The 21,351-nt window shown below is 53.1% G+C and overlaps 1 protein-coding gene and 1 long non-coding RNA gene across 3 annotated transcripts in view; both read right to left on the reverse strand.

Annotated features, from left to right (window-relative positions):
* Positions 1–935: 935 nt before the first annotated feature.
* Gal (galanin and GMAP prepropeptide) lies at positions 936–6,406 on the reverse strand. Of its 2 annotated transcripts, none has more exons than XM_075974944.1 (6): positions 6,213–6,406; positions 5,930–6,007; positions 5,230–5,284; positions 2,758–2,847; positions 2,296–2,373; positions 936–1,137 (listed from the first exon to the last, which is right to left on the reverse strand). In XM_075974944.1, the coding sequence occupies exons 1-6, from the start codon at positions 6,363–6,365 to the stop codon at positions 1,067–1,069; spliced, it is 525 nt and encodes a 174-aa protein (XP_075831059.1). In that variant the 5' UTR covers positions 6,366–6,406; the 3' UTR covers positions 936–1,066. The 2 variants fall into 2 exon arrangements, with proteins under 2 accessions (XP_075831059.1, XP_075831058.1); XM_075974943.1 differs by having other exon boundaries at positions 6,195–6,403.
* The window catches only part of LOC142851052 (uncharacterized), a 29,216-nt gene continuing 14,271 nt past the window's right edge, over positions 6,407–21,351 (reverse strand). The window contains exon 3 of the long non-coding RNA XR_012910733.1: positions 6,407–6,472. This is a non-coding gene — a long non-coding RNA (uncharacterized LOC142851052). The remainder of the gene's footprint in view (positions 6,473–21,351) is intronic.

The raw sequence follows: 21,351 nt of genomic DNA on the forward strand, positions 1-21,351 counted from the left end.
AGACCCCCTGACAGTGGGCAGGGCCTGCTAGTCTGTCTTGTGTAAGCCTCAGGGTCCAGGTGCCGGCTCAAGTCAGAGTTAAGTGTGAAAGAGGAAGAGTGAGGGGAGCTTGAGAAATGGCCTCTCTCCCAGAGGACATGAGGGTGACTCCCAATGACTCCCAACCACCTGTAGCTCCAGCTCCAGGGCTTCTGGCCTCCAGGGGCATCTGCACACACATGTACATGCTACACACAGAGAGAGAATTTTTTTTAAAGAGGAAGAGTGAAAACAGGAGGGAAAAGGGTGGGGTAAGGGTTTAGTTCTGGCAGACGGTCTTTGCAGCTGTGTCACCTGGACTGGAAGTGGGAGCTGGGTCTGAAACACAGGAGTATATGAGAAGGAGTGGTTGAACCTGGGGACAGCATGTCTGGCATCAGGTAGTGTCTCTTGCAGAAACAGCAAACTAAGGGTTGCCTTGACCATGAGGTTGGAGTCATCCTTGATGTGGAGCCTCTACGGTCTCCTCTCATCTCTGTGCTGCAAAGGGTACACATAGGCAGCCATGTAGACCAGTGCTGACTGCCTGTCCTATAGCCAGGAGACACAGAAGGGAAGGCTCAGCTCAGCCTAGCACATGGGTACTCCTGTCACCTGTGCTCATCTCTGATCTTCTGGTATCTGCTTTCTGCTTAGAGCCAGTTCTCTTCCTGATTCCACAGCCACCATTCCAAGGTGGGGTTGTACCCATTTGTGCCTTTGTTCATGCTTTTAAAGCACACTGGTGAGGATCTAGAGAGACGGCTCAGCAGGTAGACATCTACTGCCAAGCCCGATTATCTGAGTTCAATACCCAAGGTGTGTGTACGTGTGCATGTGAACATGAGCACACAGATATAATAAATAACCATACTAAGGTAATGGGCTGCAGCACAGAAGACCCAAACAGTCCCAGATACTTGCTAGTCTTTATTGTCACTCCAAACAAAACATCACAGCATCACAGCAGAGAACAGAGGGTTTGCTTGAGGAGTTAGCAGAAGATTCTGCCTGGAGTGACATGGCACAGGTGCTGGTGGGTGTTGTCTCAGGACTGCTCTAGATCTTCTGAGGAGGCGGCCAAAGGGAGGCCAGGCAGGCTGTCGAGGGCCCCAGCCTCTGAATAAGGAAGTATAGCAGTCAGGTAGTTAGTTTGAGAGATAATCTCATGCTAGTACCCATGGAGAGGGGCGAGTTCCCATGGGGACCCTGAACTGGGGATAGCATCCATGTGTCTAACCTCTGTCTGAAGAACTTCCCACTCTTCAAAGAGGTTAGGCATTAGAGTTGTGAAGCTAGTGTCTAAAAATACTTTCTGTGTTACAAGATCAAAGCCAACCGGAGGCGGTGGTGGCACACACCTTTAATCCCTGTACTGGGGAGGCAGAGGCAGGCGAATCTCTGTGAGTTCAAGGCCAGCCTGGTCCACAAGAGCTAGTTCCAGGACAGGCTGAGAAGCTACAGAGAAACACTGTCTTGAAAAGCCAAAAAACAAACAAAAACCCAACTGGAAACCCCTGGCAGAGCCAAGGTGCCTCTGCAGGAGCAGTCACCCAGAGATCTGCAGAAAGCCCTAGGAGCTCCCTAGAGGTCTGGGGACCTAGAGTTGAGACTAAGGCTATCAGCTCTCTCACTCCCCCTGCCTGGTTGATTGTTGATTGGTTTTACTTTTTGAAAGACTTCATAGTGCGTGCGTGTGTGTGTGTGTGTGTGTGTGTGTGTGTGTGTGTGGAGTAGTAGTAGTAGTAGCACATCTTGTGAAACTGGAGTTATGGGTGATTGTAAGCCACCTGACATAGGTACTTGGAACTGACTGAACTGGGGTCCTTTGGAAAACAGCAAGTACTCTCAGGTTCTGAGCAATGTTTCCAAGTGCCCCCTCTGTCCCCCCTGCCCCCCCCATAGGTTTTATTCTCCTGGCCTTCAGTTTCCCTTGGAAGGGCAGTAGCATGGCCGAACGCTGAGTACGGAAACAGCTCCCAGAGCCAACCTGCCAAGCACTGTGCTGACAGAATATGGCTTCTCAAGGGCTCGCAGAAAGAACCTGGCCCTGAAAAGCACTATGCCGAAAATAGGGGCCCCCAAAGCTCCACTCCCTTCTCAGTAGTGACATCAGGCTGTTGACCCAGCACAGGACGTTTGAATGCAATGTACTTGAGTCCTAACATAGGATGTTTACCTGTGGCATTCCATGAAACCCATTCTCATTTTTTCCTGCCAGGGATGGGTATGCCATGCAGCCCAAGATACAATTTTAGATGGAAAATACTCCCATACCTTTAAGGTGCAGGAAAGTCAGAAACTCCATTATGGTGCGCACAATGTTGCTCTCAGGCAGAGGCCCATCAATGCTGCCTAGACAATGGAGAAGAACAGTGTTCATGGCCTTTTTTCTTACCACCCTTGTATCACCCATCTGAGGCCAAGGAGGCTGGCTGAAAGCCGGGGGGCATCCCAGGCCATCCAGGGCCTCTCTTGAGAAGTGGAGGGGCCGTGAACCAGCTCTTCCAGAGGCCTCCGTGGTCAGCTCCCTTGTTGGAGCTGCATGCCCCATGACTTTGCTCCCCAGTCTTGGCAGTTGAGAGGTGTGTGAGGCAGCAGGCTCCCAGGTTCTACCCGGCCAGGACAGCCTCAGGCTGTAACTGGAGGCAGGATAGTGGTAGGTGTAACCGCCATACCCCACGTGCTCATGGGAATCCCAGGAATGACGGGGTGCACATGCAGGGACTTGGGCCTTACCTGGTCTCCCTTCCTCCACTTCCAGTTGCAGCTCCCGCTTGCCTGTGAGGCCATGCTTGTCGCTAAATGATCTGTGGTTGTCAATGGCATCTGTTCACAGACCAGAGAGGGAGAGGCTGCTGTCACTGTGGCTTATCAGCCAGGGGAAGACCACACATGGCTGGCCCAGCAGCATAAAGCCAGTGTGTTGGGGGGCCCAGAAGAGGGAAGCAATGTCTCCAGGGTCCCTGGGTGAGAGTGGTGATCACAGGGAACTGAGACTCCAGTGGGAAGAGGGGCCTGATGGCAAGGAGGGTGGGCACAGAGCAGGTGTCTGCAGACAAACAGGTGCCAGGTGCACCTGGGAACACCAGAGGAGCTGGTTGGTCCCAGAGACAGGAGCTGGCTCCTAGGACAATACCTCCCAAGCCGATAACAGAATCTGGGTCTCTTCATCCCTGGAAACTAGAGACTGGAGATGTCTAAAACATGCCTGGATTGTTATTTTCAAAGCCACTTGGTGGGAGTGGGGTGCAGAGAACTGTGGGTGTGGCAGAGCTCCCTAAGAGACAAGGCCATAGTACAGGAAAGCAAGGGCAGCTGATGAGTATTGAGAGATGGCACACAGAGGCTGGAGGGGGCCACTTAGGAGACAAAATAGGTGACATGGATGAGACTCGGGGCTTCTGGCCACTTAGCCCACCTGCCAAACTAGACAAAAAGACCGGAGAGTTCTTTTCAACAGAGTCAGAGTTCAGGGCTAAGTTCATGGAGTAACTAAATTACCTCGTCTCGGAGCTCCTCCCTGAAGCGTTAGCATCCCAGCAGCTCTGGCCTTCAAAATCTGCCACACCTCAGTGGCATCGAAAGTGCCTGACACCTGGCTACTACACAGTGCACCTGCTGACCCAGCTGGATGGCTGCATGAACTTAGCAGTGAGAAAAGTTTTCTATTCTGACTCAAAGTCTTCCTGATAACATTTTTAATATTCTAAAGCCATGGGTCAGTGCCAAGTTCATACCTATAAGGACCCTGGGAATCAGTCTGTAGGCCACTCCACAGATTGTTGGAGAGCTTCTCAACAATCAGGTGACTACGTGGATCCTGCACAGGGCCCCAGGCAGGTTTGGTCAACCCTATGCCTTGTTTCTCAAAGGATGACCACACACATCTGCAGTATGAACATGTGGCCTCATGCAGACTCGGGCTGGGAAGCACCAGCCCTACTCCACTGTCCCTTTCACTCTGGTGGACTGGGGATTGGGGGTGGATGGGTGGATATTTTGTCTCTTCCCATGTGTCAGGGGATAGTGAATGGGTACTCAAGATGGACAGGCATCTCCAAGACAGCTGTGCATGTAAATTTGAAAGCCACAACAGCCAAGCAACTAACCAGGCAGCTCTCTGAAGGGAACCAGTATCTTCCAACCCAGTCCCCTCCCTTGTCCCCTGGTGATTCCACAGTCCCAAGCAGAATCCCTGTCTCTAGTGGTTACAGGTAACAACACTCACACCACACAGAAATATCAAACTCAGGCCAAGCTTCAACCTCCATCCACCACAGGGTGACAGCATTGGGATGTGATTAATGGATCATTGACACACTTGGGTGATCTGCCCCACCCCACTCCACACAAAGTCCTCCGACTCTAACCCTCTCCAGCCGTGAATGCAGAGAAAGTACTAGTGACACAGTGGGACCTGTGCCGGAAGGGACAAGGCTAGTGTTAGTGTAAGCTGCGGGGGTGACAGAGGGGCTGGGACTGGGGAACAGATTTGAGCAAGAAAGAAGCCAGCTCAGGTGGGCCTCCAGGTGGGCTCGCTGGCTACTTCAGTTTGTCAGAGTTCCCTTACTGGAGCATAGAGGGCAGCTTCCGGATGCCCAGAAAAAGGAGACGGTATTAGTGAGACCCAGGGGTCCAGAGAGGGGGTCCAATCAGAACTCCAAGGAGACCTGGAAGACTCGCCCAGAAAATTTGAATAAAGCCCCTCAGAGGAGCAAGTCAGTAGAAGAAACTTTTAAAGGAACAGGGGCTGAGGTTAAGTGTGCAGAGCAGTGACAGGCGGTCCCTGGCTGCTCAGGAGGTGTCGGGTGCTGAGTGGGGCAGGGCAGCTTTCAGAAGTGGAAGGGAAAGGAGGTTCAGACCAGAGCAGGCTCGGAGGCTCTGCCCAGATGAGGCAAAGAGGCTAGGCACTTGGGTTCCCAGGAGGCTGGTGTGGATGACATCAGGAGACCCCAGGAATGAGCTCATCTGCTATGAGTAAGAAGAGTGGAGGCCTGGAGGGGTAAAGCCTTTCAGGGAATGGGAGAGCCCCCCCCTTTCCACCACAGCAGGTGTTTTAAGTCGCAGCGGGTTAGGCTAATGGAAACCCACAGTCCCCACAGCCACATGGGAATTCATCTGAGAGTAAACTGGCTATGAGAACAGTGCCTGGCTCCCGGAGCCACACCAGGAGCCACGCAGCCTCAGCAACCCAGCCCAGCCACTCACGTGGGCCCAGAAGGTAGCCAGCGCTGTTCAGTGTCCAGCCTCTCTTCTCCTTTGCCTAAAACAGGATGACACAGGTCAGACAGCCTAGGTCCCAGAGCTCAGGAGCAGAATAGCCTGTGCATTGTTCTTCAGCCCAGACCAGCACAACACAGAAGCCTGGGCATCCAGGCTGCCAGGGTGACCTTTGGCCTGAGCACACCACTGCATGCACTAATTCCAGGTCCCCTGATGTTCAACCAGAGTAAGGCTCAGCTGAGAAGCCAGGCGACAGACTTAGTCCTGAGCAGTCTTAGGGCCGAGGGCTGTGCCTCCAGCACTCCCAATCTCCAGGGGAGGTTAGTCTATATACCGCAGGCCTTGTCCAACAAATGGGAGACTTTTCCTCGCTGTTTTGTTAAGACAGTACCACTTGTAGCCCAAGTTGGCCCAAAATTCACTAAGTAGGGGAGGCTGTCCTTGAACTTTTGATCTTCCTAAATGCTGGGATTACAAGCCTAGGTCTCTACACCTGGCTAAGAATAGAACCATTTTGAGCCTGTTAGTGTCCAGCTGGTCCTCAGTCCTACTCCTGGGACCCTCCCCACCCTCCAGCAGCTGCAGGGACTCGTCACCCCCCACTCCCACTCCTGTTGTGGGAGAGAATGAACCATCATTTGCTCCAGGCTGATCCTCTCTGACTCCCTTAGTCCTCAGCACTTACCGGCATCCCAAGCGCCAGAGTTGCTGACAGGGTCGCCAACAGGAGCCAACCTAGCAGGAGGGCGCTGCCTCTGGCCATCTGGAAGAGAAGTGGAGGAGTTGACACCATCTGAGCAGCCCAGCACAGGCACATGTCTGGGGGCCACTCGGACTGCGGACAGGAATGCCTTCGGGGTGGGAGAGGCAGGGTGACAACAGGGACAGAGCGGTGAGAGGGGCAAGGACTGGGCGGTCAGTTACCCAAGGTTCGGGTCTGATGCACGCACCTCAGTGGGCGCAGGTACCTTGAGCAGCAGTGGGAACCGGGTGTGGCTGGTCGACGCAGGTCGGGCGTGTCTCGGTCCGGGAGTGGCGTGGCAGACGGGCGAGTCGCTCACCGCATGGCGCAGCACAGCGGCGTGAGAAAGCGCGAAGATCCCTCGACGACGTGTCCGCATCAGGAGCAGCGCTGCCGCCGCTATTTATGCCCCGCGGGAGCTGCCGCGTCACTGGCTCAGCGCCGCCTCCCGCGAGTCCCAAGGGCCGCAGTGACAGGAACCCGCTCCTAGGGAGCAAGAGAGGACCACCCCCAGTCCCAGACCATCAGCTGGGCGATCTCTAAATCACAGAGCCCCTCCCCACTGTTCCACCCCGGCGCTCAAATAAGAGTGACTCTTACACCCCATTTTGAGGCTGGTGAAGAGCCTTACACTCTTTCCCAGGGCTAGGGCTGGAAGGTCCACCCCACAGTCCAAGCGTGACCCGCCACAGTCGGGGCACCTCCTAAGAAACCAAGTCCCCAGGTCCTGCTCCCCACCGGAATGTGACTGCAGCTTCCCCAACCTGTGCCCAGCGACCTCCATTCCTGTTTCACTGGGGCGGGGGCCAGTCATTCAGGGGTGAGGGCAGAGTGGAGGGTGACTGACCACTACACACCCTCCCTCCTGCACCCCAGCATGCTCCTTGGAGCCCACTATTCTGAGCACCCCGTTGAGTGGACTCTGTTGTAGCTGCGGTTGAGTTCTGCAGAGCCCAGAGTGGAGGGAGCTCCAGGTCAGATTCCTGCTAAGAAGCAGGCAGGGTGGGCAGAGCTGCCCTCGCCCCAGGGGTTTATCCACCTGTGCAGGCAAGCACACAGGCATGGCCACACACCCTGCAATCACACCTCAGACAGACACAGGGGTAGCAACTCCAGACTCCCAAAATGGGAGATATTTCAAGCAGGTGCGGCCCTATGATGAACGGCACAGCCCTTACGGTCACCTGGCTCAGAGATGGACCCCCCCCCCCCACCTTGCATTGTCAGCCAGGTCCCGAGAAGCCTGTAAGCTCAAGAAAGGAGGGTTCTGCTTAACACGAATCCTTTGCTGGAGCAACCAGCAGAGTGTTCACATGAAATAGGTTCACTAGGAATAGCCTGGGGGTGAGGCCTCAGTCCTGAATCCCCTCTCCCTACAATCCCACCTGAGACCCTGGCTGAGCAGAATATGGGGCAAATGGTGTTTGCCAATTCCACATTTCATGTGTCTCCACACTAAGGAGGCTGTGCAGACTCGGGACACCTCTGGAAGGATCGGCTGACCCACATGGACAGGAAGGCCATAAAGTGCAGGAACAGCCTGAATCGGCATGCCTGGGCATGTGTGGCAAGGCACACATATGGAAGTCAAGGGACAACTTTATACTAATTTGTTCTCATGTTTACATGTTCTGGATCTCCAGGCTTGTAATGAGAGCGTTTGCCCACTAAGACATCTGGCTGGCTCTCCTTTTAACAAAATGATCCTTTTGTCTTCAGTCACCCTTTGTTTTACAAATGTTCAAAACCAGTAGGCAGACATTACCCTCTGCCCACATCTCCCAAGGTCTCCAGGGAAATCCAACCTCAGGAACACTAGGGTCTGAACACCTATCAGGCCCTGCTGGAGTCCCAGCGAAGGGAGAGGGGTGTGCCTCTCACATTGGCCTCTGAAGGCAGAGTCCCAGTGTGTCTCCCTTGATCAGAGGATGCTTTGGTAGAGGAGAAGCAGAGTGAGCAAGTGTCTGCCCCAGAACCAATGAGACACAGTGACAACAGCCTGCAGCTCAGCTACCCAGACTAAGGCAGAATGGTGTCTTGAGCCTACAAGTTCAAGCCCAGCCTGAGCAATGCAGTCAGATCCCAACTCAAAAAGTTAAAAAAAAAAAGAGAGAGAGAGAGAGAGAGAGAGAGAAGCCAAGACCACCCGCTGGCCATCTCTCCTATGTGCCTCACAGGAAACCAGACACCGCCTTAGCAAACACTTGAGTGTCGTGAGTTCATTTCAGGAGGTTTGCAGCAAGGGTGGTGTGGTGTGCACCTGTAACTCAGCATTGGAGTCATAAGGTCATTCTCCACTATACTGGGAGCTTGAGGCCAGCTTGAAATAAATGAGGCCCTGTATTTAAAAAAAAGAAAAAGAAAAAAAAGAGGAAAGAAAGGAAGGAAGCTATGTGGAAGACTTGGGCCAGGCTCAAGGCTCACCCTCGATGCCACTCCCTCCAGGGTGTTTCCACCATTGGGGTGGCCCCAGCTGTCACCGCTCCCCATTTTGGTTGGGTAATGGGTTTCTGTCCAGCTCTTAGACTGTGGCTGGAACCTGCCGGGGAAACACTGGGAGGTGGGAACAGAACAGGGCTGTGGCTTCCCACATCCCTGACAGTCTTGCTCCTACAAATGAGGGCAGGGTGTAGGATAACAGGTCCCCGCTTCCTGGTACATGCTGTGCTGGAACCCACGGCCCCAGTCTAATGGGCTCCTCACGCAGCAATGACCCAGTGGAGTCATTGTCAACTTGTCATCTTCAAGGCGGCCCAGCTTGTGGCTAGCAAAATGGGTCACCATTAGAGTAATGGACACGAAACACAAAGCGTCATTTTCCCACCTGCAAGTCCAGACTTTCTCAGAAGCTGCCGCTGCCACCAAGAAAAAACCCCCAAACCTGAACACCAGAAAGAGGTGGGGCTCAAGGGCAGTGCCCCACATGGGACTGTGTCAGTAGTGCCCTGCACTGCAGCTGTGGCCCTGAAATCAGAGGGGCCTGCCCCCAGGAGGGTTCCAATCTGGTGCAGATCTAAATATACAACCGCTCTCCAAATAACAACTCAGTCATCATGAGACGTGAATTCAGCTAGACCTAGCTGACGGGCGGGTCTGTCCAGCCAGAGAGGCAGGCACCGCACATCCAAGTGGAGGACTGCAGTGGGCACACCTCTTCCCAGTCTTCCTCTTCCTCCTGCCTGGAATGTGAACCTGAGGGCTGGTGGAAAGCAACCATTTCGGAGCCCAAGGTGATGCTAGACTGAAGGAGCTGTGGTTGCGGGTACCTGAAACAAGGTTCTGTTGCTGTCCACCTCTAGACAAAGCCCACTTTTTATTTCGAGCCCATGCTATCTGGAATTTTACAGTGGATGCATTTGGAGCTCCTGTGGTCAACATCTCCCACAAACACTCCCCGGCAGTCTGACGGATAAATGAGCACACACACAAATGAAGAGCAAGCTGTCATCGGTTCTGGCCATGCTGAGAGGTGGACTCAGGAAAGGAGAGGCTGGGAGGAGCCCCCAGACTGATAAGCACCCCCACACCCCACTGTGATCTCACTATGACTAGAAAAGCAGCCAAGGGAATGGCTGAGTGATCTAAACTGACCGACTTACACCCTGAAGATGCCCGTGCCCTTGACTCTCTCTTCCCAAGGTTTCTACGGTTCAGGAGTAGACCATATGCTTAGAATCTCCCAGTGAGGGACTGGGGGTGTGGCTCAGTGGTAGAGTGTCTGTCAGGCATCCACAAGCCACATAAATAAAACGTGAAGACAAAACAAAACAAAAATATCATCTTGGGAAAGATTTAACTAAAGTGACATGTCAGCAGACAGGAGTGTGTCATCCTGTGAGTGAGTCTCTGTATTCAGTTGCCGGAGTAACGCTATTACATAGCTTCAAACTATACATGAGAGTTTGCTAACGTCCTCTCCTCAGGCTTATGTTGAAGGCCCGAGGTCTGGCGTGCAATCTGAGAAGGGGGAAAGCTTGGGACTATCTGAGAATTTTTGTTTATATTTTTGTTTTTTTAATGATTCATACTGTGGTACTGAGGATTTTTTGTTGAAGAGTTCTATTATTCTAAAGTTTTTGCACTTTTATTTATATTTTTATGTGTATAGGGTTTTTGCCTGAGTATATATGGCAAATGCATGCAGTGCCTACAGAGGCCAGAAGGTGGAGTCAGATCCTCTGGAAAGGGAGTCGCAGGTGAGTGTGAGCAGCCACAGGGATGCTGGGAATCAAACCTGGGTCCTCTGGAAGTATAGTCCGTGTTCTTAACAGCTGAGCATCTCTTTAGCCTCCAACTTGTTTTTCTACCTAAATTCTGGAGTTTTAATTTAATTTAATTCATTATTAATGGGGTGCATGTGTGTGAGTGCATACATGTGTGTGCTAATGTGTACAGGTGTGAACAGGTGAGTGTGCATGCGGAGGTCTGTGGTGCTCCCCAGGAGCTGTCCACCTTTGTTTTATTTTGTTTTGTCTTGAGACTTGGTCTCACTTGCAAATTCGACTCTGCTGACCAGACCCTGATTCCCAAGGTCGCCTGGCTGCCCCCCAGTGGTGGGATTACAAGTGTGCACCATTTGTGCCCAGGAATTTACACAGCTGTTGGGGATGGAATGCTGGCCGCAAGGCAGCCACTTCACTGACTGCATCCCCTCCCAGCCCCTATTAGTATACATTAATTATGCATACTAATGAGCTTCATTATGACATGTTCACACACGCATATAATGTAGTTGATTATATTTGCCTCCCATTAGAGAATTCTGTCCTTAAGAAGCTTCTGGAAGATGGCGTGCCACTTTTAAATTTTAAACACCTAGGGGCACCCAGCCATGGCAGGGGCGAGCGGTGATGTCCTTTGTGTGGCCTGTGAGGTTCTGGATAGGCACTATGAGGTTGAAAGGAGAGGGCACGGGACACACCAGGGAGGGCCTGGTGAGCCCTGTGTCAGCTTCAGGTGGGACTTCAAGGGCAACACCACTTTCTTGTGAAAACCCACCCGGCACAGTTGCCTCACACAGTGAGGGTTCACTTGCCTCCCTGCCAGCAGGGAGCCCTGAGAGCTGAGCTGCCCTCCCTGGGAACTGCAGAGATGGCCAGATGCAGGCCTCCTCCTGGCAGTCTGGGATTCCACCTGCATCCTGAGGTGACTCACCCAGCTCAGCCTGGAGGAAAGAGCTGCCGATAACCAGGCCACTGCCCACGGTGGGGGTTGAGGGACCAGGTGACTCATCACTAGCCCTGGTCCACTGTATCTGTTTCCTGGCCCTGCGTCAGACAGGCCCACAGCACTGTCAGACCAGATGGGCCCATCTGACTTTGGGATGTAAGGTCTCTGGAGGGCCGATAGGCTGTGGGGGACGGCTCACCTCTGCCTGAGCTCTGTGGAAGACTCTTCTGCGGTCTTGCTTTGGTCTCCTTCTAAGGGACCCAGCACACTTCAAAGAACTTCAAAGACCCGTGTCACCAGCCCTCATTCAGAGTGTGGCCTCCATTTCCTTGAGCCCCAATGTCTGTTCTGCCACTGCCATCCAAAGATGCCAGCTGCCAGCCTCTAAGGGCAGCTTCCAGAGGCTGCTTTTATTTTGGCACCTACTTCATTTTCTCCCAGTGGGGTCTCTGGGGTTCCCACCTTGTCTCTTGGTGTCCCTGCATGTCCAGAACCTCAAGGCCTGAGTCACAGCTTCCTATGGGGACAGCAGCATCTGCCTCCTCCCAGCAGGGCTTAGACACTCAGACTAGAGTCACAGCGGGGCCCGTGGGTCTGTGTGACTGGGAAAGAGACCTCTACTGAGGCAGTCCCTGTGTTCATCTGCCCAGTCCTTCTCAGGGACCGCGTCTGCTCACACCTCCCCAGCTCCATGCTCTGACCCTCCTCCTGTCTACAACCCTGCCTGTTCCATAGACAGCCATGCCAGTTTCCTAGGGCGGAGGGTGCTATGGGATGTGGAGTTTCCAGTGTCAGATCCAAGGCAATCTGGGACACTATTGGGTACTCTTCTCCATCCAGGTCTACACCGGCCGCTCACGCCTCCCCTCAGCTTGGGAAATGTGCCTTACCAAGTCTCTCTCACAGGACGCTCCTCCCCACCCACTGATCCTACCCTGAGCACCCCAAGTCTCTCTTTCTCAGTCCTTCCTGTTACACAGCACACTGTTCGTCTCCCTCCCCACTCCCTGAATGGCTCAGGCACGGTCAGGCATCTACAAGCAGAAAATGTGTTGCTAAACTAGAAATTCAGATAAACAATTTAAAATTTTTTCTTAATTTTTAATTTTTGAAGATGTATTTATTTTCTTTTCATGTGCAATGTGTTCTGCTTGGGTGTGTATACATACACTACATGTTTTCAGTGCCCATGGAGGCCAGAAAAAGGCGTGGGGTCCCCTGGAACTGAAGTCACAAACAGTTGGAAGCCACCATGTGGGTAATGGGAATTGAATTCAGGTCCTCTGCAGGAGCGGCCGTCTCTCCAGCCCCTAAAAATCAACTTATTCAAGTTCACAAAACACCCTTGTGAGGGTCGGAGGACAGTTTTCAAGAGTTGGTTCTCTCCTCCCACCCAGGAATTGAACTGAGTTGGCAGCAAATGCCTTTCCCTGCTGGGATCTCACCAGCTCAGCAAATGAGGATTTTTGAGCATATATCCTATGCAACACTCGGGACATATGGTCCGAAAGAGGAAGTTCTGGTGATCTGAAGTCTACATGGAACCGGATACCCTACATTTCTGCCTGTCCCCAGGGGAACTCAAAGTTGAACTCTGGGACTCAGGTTAAGAGCACTGACTGCTCTTGCAGAAGACCCAAGTTCAATTCCCGGCACCCACATGGCTGTCTGTGACTCCAGCTCCAGAGGATTCGATGCTCTCTTCTGGCCTCTATGACCACTGTGCACGTGGGCCACAGATGTAAGGGTAGGCAAAGCACCCATACATGTAAACAAATAAATTAGTTTATTAAGAATAAAAACCCCTGAGCTCTCAAGCCAGGTGTGATGGCCCAGGCATGGTGCTGTGCCCTGATTTTTTGTTTTGTTTTGTTTTTCAAATCAGGGTTTCTCTTTGTTACCCTGGCTGCCCTAGAACTCACTCTCTAGACTAGACCAGGCTAGCCTCAAACTCACAGAGATCTGCCTGTCTCTGCCTCCTGAGTACTGGGATTAAAAGTGTGTGCCATCACCACCTGGCACCTTTGATACTTTTGTTTTGTTTTGTTTTGTTTTTTGAGACAGGGTTTCTCTGTATAACAGTCCTAGCTGTCCTGGAACTCACACTGTAGACCAGGCTGGCCTCAAACTCATAGAGATCTGCCTGCTTCTGCCTCCCAAGTGCTGGAATTTTTAATTCCATCACCAGCCCGCTCACCTTTGATACTTTTAAAGAGGAGGAAATAGACGGAATTCTATGAGTTTAAGGCCAGTCTGATTTACATGACAAGTCTGATGCCAGTCAGGGCTGCTTAATGAGACCCTAAAAAAAGGCAAACCAAGCAGCTGATGAACATAGCCAACTAAGCCACGAGCACACGTTAGTAGGAACCACAGAAAATGGCAGGTCCTGTTGCGATCCTTTAAAAAAAATAAATCTGGTAGAAAAAAATGGATATAAGCATTGATTAAGAGCAAATCCAGTCGATGGGCTCTTGGTGCTTAGGGACTCACCCCTGTGATGTACAAACAACCGCATGCATTGTGACCTGGGTGGGGGAATTAAATTCCCAACCCTGTTATTCTATTTGAAGAGTCCAACTGAACTCAACAAGGAAAGGACATGGCCAATTACTGTCCCCAGGGGCAGCTTTTTCCGGGGAGTCCAGCTGTCCTGCAAGCTGCCCGGATGGCAGCCCCTGCCTGACAGCTGGTCTTGGCCTGCACCATTGCCAGGGAAACTCTGGTGGATGTGGGCAGGAGAGTGCGGAGGAGGTGTCTCAGGAAATGACGCTCAGAAACAGCTGTCAAACCAGCCCAGATACGCAGGGCCCCTGTCCCGGTCCCCGCTCAGCACCCAGGAGGGAACCGGGCAAAGTTCTCCTCACAGAATCCCACTGTTTAGTGAAACTGGTTGTCCCCAGACTGTGTGGCAAGCGCTGGGAGCCCATATCTGCCACCCAATGCCGCACCGTCGGGGGTCACTTTAGCTTTTGAGTCAAATAGTTTGTGTGATTTGGTGCTGGCTGGAGACGCGGAACACCACAAGGACAGTCTTCAGGGCCGGCTTTTTCATTCTTCTCCTTGTGGTTGCTTGGGCTTCCTCACAGTATGGCCGCTAAGTATCAAGTCAGAGGAAGCGAACGGCGGCCGTCCACAAGCCAGGCCTGATGAGGGCATCGCTTCTCTTCTGCTGTGTTGGGCGAAGCAGCCGTAGGCTCAGCCTGGGAGTCGGTGTGTGCGGTGAGGCCTCTTCTCACAGCAACACTTTAGGTCCCTTTTAGCTTCTGAAACACATAGCTGACCCCACCCTTATTTTGCCTGGGGACCTCAGGAGCTGTTCTCCACATTGATCAGGTTCACACGTTTTTTCCAGCATTCAAGGCTCTCCCATTCGAGTCAGAACCCATCTTCCTACCCCTCTAGATGCTTTGATCTTCTCACCCCTCAACCCTTGGTCTGCACCCTGAGAAACATCTGTCTTTCTCACCATGGGACTGGGACTAATGCCATCGTATTGACTGGATCACTTTCTTTAAACCAATCACATGACCAAGAGAAGATACTGTCAGGGCCAGAGCTGGGATCCCTACTGAGTGCCACAGGGGGTGCTTCCAGGAGGAAGCTGCTCGCCCTGGCTTACACGCGTCTAGGAAGGAAGTGAAGATGAGTGGAGAGATGGGCTGGGGGACCAGAGCCTTCGGCTCCGTGCTCTGTGAAGCCATGGAACAGCAAGAGGGCCCGTGGATGTGGTGCATACCTGTCTACAGAGACAGGCTGGCCGGTGCCTCAGGGATAAAGTCCGGCATCGCCAGTGCCCACAGGTGCATCATGGTGAGCGACATCTGGTCTGACTCGAAGAATGGGGTGTGTATTTCAGGGCCCGACAGCCAGAGCAAGGCTGGAGCCTCAGTGGTGTTCTTAGCCCTAATGAGGTGTTCCTACAAAGATGAAAGGCCAGCCTGGGCCGTGCAGCCTGCCAGACTCCAGGAGAGTGGCTTTCATGTCCTGTCCTCTTTAATCTGGGGAGCAGCTCACAATGGGCCTAAGTGACAGGCTGGGTCTGTCTCTCCGGGCTCCATCTGCCCTGCATGGCCTCGGTCCCTCCTGTGCTTCTGAGGAGGGGGTTGTAGATATTCCTCATCCACCCTTGGGTGACTCATACCCTTTCCTCGCCGCTTTCTCCCTGGTTCTTTAGAACATTCAAGACTGGGCAACTGCCCTTAACTGCCCTTAGTCCGTGGAGCCTCAGAAGGAAGGTCATGTGCCAGCAAGGACACTTAGGGGCCTTCACGCTCCCGGAACACATTGCAGGGGTCACACTACCTACCTTTAGTGGTAGTTTCAGACTGGAAAGTGGGGCCCAGGGAGACACCAGCCACCTCAAAGCCACACCCTGTACAGAGAATAGTCTTGGCCCCATTGGGGAAAGGTTAACTTGAGTCTCAAGGACAGGAGGAAGACCTGGGCTAGGCTGAGATCCCGCCGTGGCCTCATAGTGTGGATCAAAGGGAAGCTGCGCTGGGGGAAGGCCTGGGGGCTGGTTGGCATTTTCGGAAGGAACCCTGGGTTTCTGCACAGGACACAGACTTGATTCCAGGTGAGAAGCAGACTTGGGCTAGTTTAGCTGAGTGAACGCAGACAACTCCAGAAGATGCCACCCACATGTATACGTGATGTGTGAGGTCTTGGGGGCACAGTCCCTAGGCCCAGCTATTGCTCTCTATGGGAAAGAGCAGTCCGTGGGCTGAAGCCGTTGACACTCACAAACCCCTGGATCCAGAATGTCTTCATAGTCTCGTGCACTGGGCACTTGTTCCTCAGCTGCTACTGCCACTTTGGAAGGTTCTAGGAACTCTGAGAGGTGGGTTCCAGGTGGGAGGAGCCAGACCAGCAGGGGCAGGCTTTTAGGGGACACCTGGCCCTGGTTCTGGCTTCGATTTCTGCTCCATGGTCCACCCACGCCCTGTTGCCTCCCTGCTGTGCTGGACTGAACCCTTTGGACCCCTGAGGCAAACAAGCCCTTCTTCCATCCAGGTGTGTATGCCGGCATTTGTCACGTCTCACTGCCTTGATGAGTACTCAGATTCCACTTCTGTCTCCTTCAGTAGTTTATAGGGTCCCTACCCATCCGGGCCTACAGGGAAACTGGCTCTAAGGCAGGTCCCCAAAGTCACAGATCCAAGTCCACCCTGAATAAAGTCCCCTGAGACAGGGACCTTAAGAATGTCTCACACGACTGTGTGCCCGGTGCCCACAGAGGCTAGAAGGGGACATCAGAACTCCTGGAACTGGAGTCACAGATGGGTGGAAGCTACCATGTTGATGTGGGAACTTCTCTGTGAGAACAGCCAGTGTTCTTAGCCGCTGAACCATCTCTCCCGCCCACAGTCTTTTGTTCCTTTGAACCCATCATCTTCCAAATGGGTGAGCTTCGTGTCCTCCGGAGCTGAGAGACTTTCTGTCAATTGATGAGTGGCCGCACCCCACCTCAGCCCATTACAAGACAAGCTGCAGATCACAGACCGGCACTTAAACTCTTAGCTGTGACAAGGGGAGAATTAAATAGCATTTAGCACCCCTCTAAGAGCGGCAATGGAGTCAGCTGCTGGCATTTTTGGCCTATTAACCAAGAAGAAATTTTGAATTACCTCCAGAAATCCCCTTTCCCAAGCCACGGTGTTCTTTAAAAGCAGAGTAGGGTGCCCCAGCGAAGCAGGAGGAAGAGAGCTGGGTACCAGCTGTGGGGGCCCGTGGGCTGTGGGAAGCCTGGAGCTTCCGTCCCGCAGGCCAGGAGGCCCCACAGGCTGGGCTGGCTGAAGTAGAGAAGGCCCCCTCGGTCACTGGCGAAGGGCAGGCTGTCAAAGGGCACAATGTGGCCCACTTGCTCATAGTAGGTGTCCATGAAGAGCACAGGAGGTCAAGTCCATAGAGTCCAGGAGGGTGGGCTCTGCCTGCTCACGGGCAGGCAGCAGTTGCTCATAGACAGATGTGTAACTGGCTCAGCAGGACCTGGTGGGCAGTGCTGGCCTCAAGAGCCACAGTCTGTTAACAGCTGCAGAGGCCGGTCTGTCTCCGGGGAGGAAAGACTGAGTTGTCTAAGGAAGTGTGTTTCCAGAGCAGAAGAGATGGCTCAGTGGGTAAAGGTGCCTGGCACCAAACCTGACGACGGGAGTTCGATCACACCCAGAGCCACATGGTGGAAGGAGAGAATCAGCTCTGATCTCCACATATGTGCCATGGCATGTGTGTACACATACACAGTACACACATATGCCTACCCATGCCATTGCTCTCACACACGTGTTATGTGTCTGTGCACACTCAGTATCAGCAGACACGCGCCTGCACGCGCATCCCGTTCTTAGACTACACACATCATGATCGTGTGCACTTGGTCGTTTGGCCCAGTGATGTAAGGGTTGCCAGTTGGAAAACTGCAGTTCCGCAGGGGTGTGCTGTGCTGCATGCCCCTGACCCCTTCCTGCGCTCCAGAGTGCTGTGCTGGACACCTCCCTGCATGCCAGGGTGCTGAGGACTCAGCCTCCCTGAAACCACTGCTGATGCCCATCTGCCGCGGGGCCTGCCCCCCCCGGGTCCAGCTGCGGGGCCTGCCCCCCCCCCCCGGGTCCAGCTGCTCAGGGAAGCTCTATCCTAGCTGGACTTCAGAGGGAATTAAGGACAACTCTGGTGAGAGACAGCAGGGCCGTGTGTGTGAGCTGCAGGCTGAAGGATGCTACAGGCTGGGGACTGAGTGCCACGGGGTCCCCTGGACAGAGGGATGGGTTCAGTTTTCTCTGGTCTCTGTTTCTGCTGTTGGACGTGGGGATGAGAATTAGGGAAACCGCAGTTGTGTGAGCGGCCAGGTCACTCCAGGTTAAATGCCTGTTGTAGTTGGAGGTGACTTGGGAATTAATTTATGCATGGTACTAGCAGTGAACTGGTGTTCTCGCTCTCTCCATTGTTTTTTTTGTGTGTTTTTTTGTAATTTTTAAAATTATATTCATTTTCTTATTTTAAATATTTTTTAACTTTGTAATTGGCTTTACATTTATTTATTTTATTTTATGTGTTCTGCCTGAATGTATGTATAGCTGTGCCCTGTGTGCAATACCTCAGAGGTCGGCAGAGGGCGTCAGATCCCCTGGAACTGGAGTTACAGATGGTTGTGAACTGCAGCGCGGGTGCTGGGAATTGAACCGGGTTCTTTGGAAGAGCAGCCAGTGCTCTTAGCCATTCACTCCCCTCTCTAGACCATTTATTTATTTGTGCGTGCTTGTGCTGCTTGTGGGAGTTGGTTCTCCTTGCAGCATGTGGGCTTGGGATGGAAATCAGGTCATCACGCTTGGTGCAAGTGTTCCTTCCCGCCCACTGAGGATCTTAGGATGTGCCGCCATAAGGAAACAGAGAGTGACCTCACACCTCGGCTCTGTGGGCACCAGGACAGCCCAGAGCAGATAATAGGGACAGATCAACCCCACACCACGGCCATGACAGTGACCTAGAAATAGACACGACTCTGAGGAGCTGGGGAACATCATCCAAGGGTCACAGTGTCCTCCTGGTTTCTCCTGACAACTGTGGAACCATGGAACCATCAAAGCCTATTCCCAATAGCAAGCGACGCAGCCGCCCCCGCCAGCCACGGATGACTGTGGTACTCCCCGAGCCTGACCGAGCCTCGCCAGCCACTGAGGACTGTGGTACTCCCCAGCCTGACCGAGCCTCGCCAGCCACTGATTACTGTGGTACTCCCCAGACTGGCCGAGCCTCGCCAGCCACTGATGACTGTGGTACTCCCCAGACTGGCCGAGCCTCGCCAGCCACTGATGACTGTGGTACTCCCCAGCCTGGCCGAGCCTCGCCAGCCACTGATGACTGTGGTACTCCCCAGCCTGGCCGAGCCTCGCCAGCCACTGATGACTGTGGTACTCCCCGAGCCTGACCGAGCCTCGCCAGCCACTGATGACTGTGGTACTCCCCAGCCTGGCCGAGCCTCGCCAGCCACTGATGACTGTGGTACTCCCCGAGCCTGACCGAGCCTCGCCAGCCACTGAGGACTGTGGTACTCCCCAGCCTGGCCGAGCCTTGTCAGCCACATCAATGTCACAGAGATTTTGGAAACCGAGCTTTGTAATTTGTAAAAAGGTTTCTTTTGTCAAACTGCTTTTGGGAGGATTTGTAAAGAATCAAATTTTGAGTATGAATATCACCACTAACCCCCTGGTCAGAGTTTCCAGTAGCTCAGGCTAGCCTCCAACTTGCTCTGTAGCTAAGGATGGCCCTCAGAGGTCAGGAACTTTAGAAACAATAAGTTTCTAAACACAGGTCATTTGTTTTTTTGAACTGAACAAATTTGGTTCCTCCAACAAAGCAAGTCTTTCTTCTTTTCTTCTCACCCTCCCATAGCGTTTTCTTTAAAACAAAAATAAAAACAGTGGTCCCTCAAGACATCACCCACTGCCCCACTGCTAAACCTGATGACCTGAATTCAATCCTCATAACCCACATGGTAGAAGGAGAGAATTGGTTCCCACACATGTGCCATGGCATCTCCAGCTCCCACACATGTGCATTGGCATCTCCAGTTCCAACACATGTACCATGGCATCTCCAGCTCCCACACATGTGCATTGGCATCTGCAGTTCCCACACATGTACCATGGCATCTCCAGCTCCCACACATGTACCATGGCATCTCCAGCTCCCACACATGTACCATGGCATCTCCAGCTCCCACACATGTACCATGGCATCTCCAGCTCCCACACATGTACCATGGCATCTCCAGCTCCCACACATGTGCCATGGCATCTCCAGCTCCCACACATGTGCATTGGCATCTCCAGTTCCCACACATGTACCATGGCATCTCCAGCTCCCACACATGTGCATTGGCATCTCCAGTTCCCACACATGTACCATGGCATCTCCAGCTCCCACACATGTGCATTGGCATCTCCAGTTCCCACACATGTACCATGGCATCTCCAGCTCCCACACATGTGCATTGGCATCTCCAGTTCCCACACATGTGCCATGGCATCTCCAGCTCCCACACATGTGCATTGGCATCTCCAGTTCCAACACATGTACCATGGCATTTCCAGCTCCCACACATGTGCATTGGCATCTGCAGTTCCCACACATGTACCATGGCATCTCCAGCTCCCACACATGTACCATGGCATCTCCAGCTCCCACACATGTACCATGGCATCTCCAGCTCCCACACATGTACCATGGCATCTCCAGTTCCCACACATGTACCATGGCATCTCCAGCTCCCACACATGTACCATGGCATCTCCAGTTCCCACACATGTACCATGGCATCTCCAGCTCCCACACATGTACCATGGCATCTCCAGTTCCCACACATGTGCATTGGCATCTCCAGTTCCCACACATGTACCATGGCATCTCCAGCTCCCACACATGTGCATTGGCATCTCCAGTTCCCACACATGTACCATGGCATCTCCAGCTCCCACACATGTGCCATGGCATCTCCAGCTCCCACACATGTGCCATGGCATCTCCAGTTCCCACACATGTGCCATGGCATCTCCAGTTCCCACACATGTACCATGGCATCTCCAGTTCCCACACATGTGCCATGGCATCTCCATCTCCCACACATGTGCATTGGCATCTCCAGTTCCCACACATGTGCCATGGCATCTCCATCTCCCACACATGTGCATTGGCATCTCCAGTTCCCACACATGTACCATGGCATCTCCAGTTCCCACACATGTACCATGGCATCTCCAGCTCCCACACATGTGCCATGGCATCTCCAGCTCCCACACATGTGCCATGGCATCTCCAGTTCCCACACATGTGCCATGGCATCTCCAGTTCCCACACATGTACCATGGCATCTCCAGCTCCCACACATGTGCATTGGCATCTCCAGCTCCCACACATGTACCATGGCATCTCCAGCTCCCACACATGTGCCATGGCATCTCCAGCTCCCACACATGTGCCATGGCATCTCCAGTTCCCACACATGTGCCATGGCATCTCCAGTTCCCACACATGTACCATGGCATCTCCAGCTCCCACACATGTGCATTGGCATCTCCAGCTCCCACACATGTACCATGGCATCTCCAGCTCCCACACATGTGCCATGGCATCTCCAGCTCCCACACATGTGCATTGGCATCTCCAGCTCCCACACATGTACCATGGCATCTCCAGTTCCC

Source organism: Microtus pennsylvanicus, chromosome 5 (assembly GCF_037038515.1).
Source record: "Microtus pennsylvanicus isolate mMicPen1 chromosome 5, mMicPen1.hap1, whole genome shotgun sequence".
NCBI classification, from domain to species: Eukaryota; Metazoa; Chordata; class Mammalia; order Rodentia; family Cricetidae; genus Microtus; species Microtus pennsylvanicus.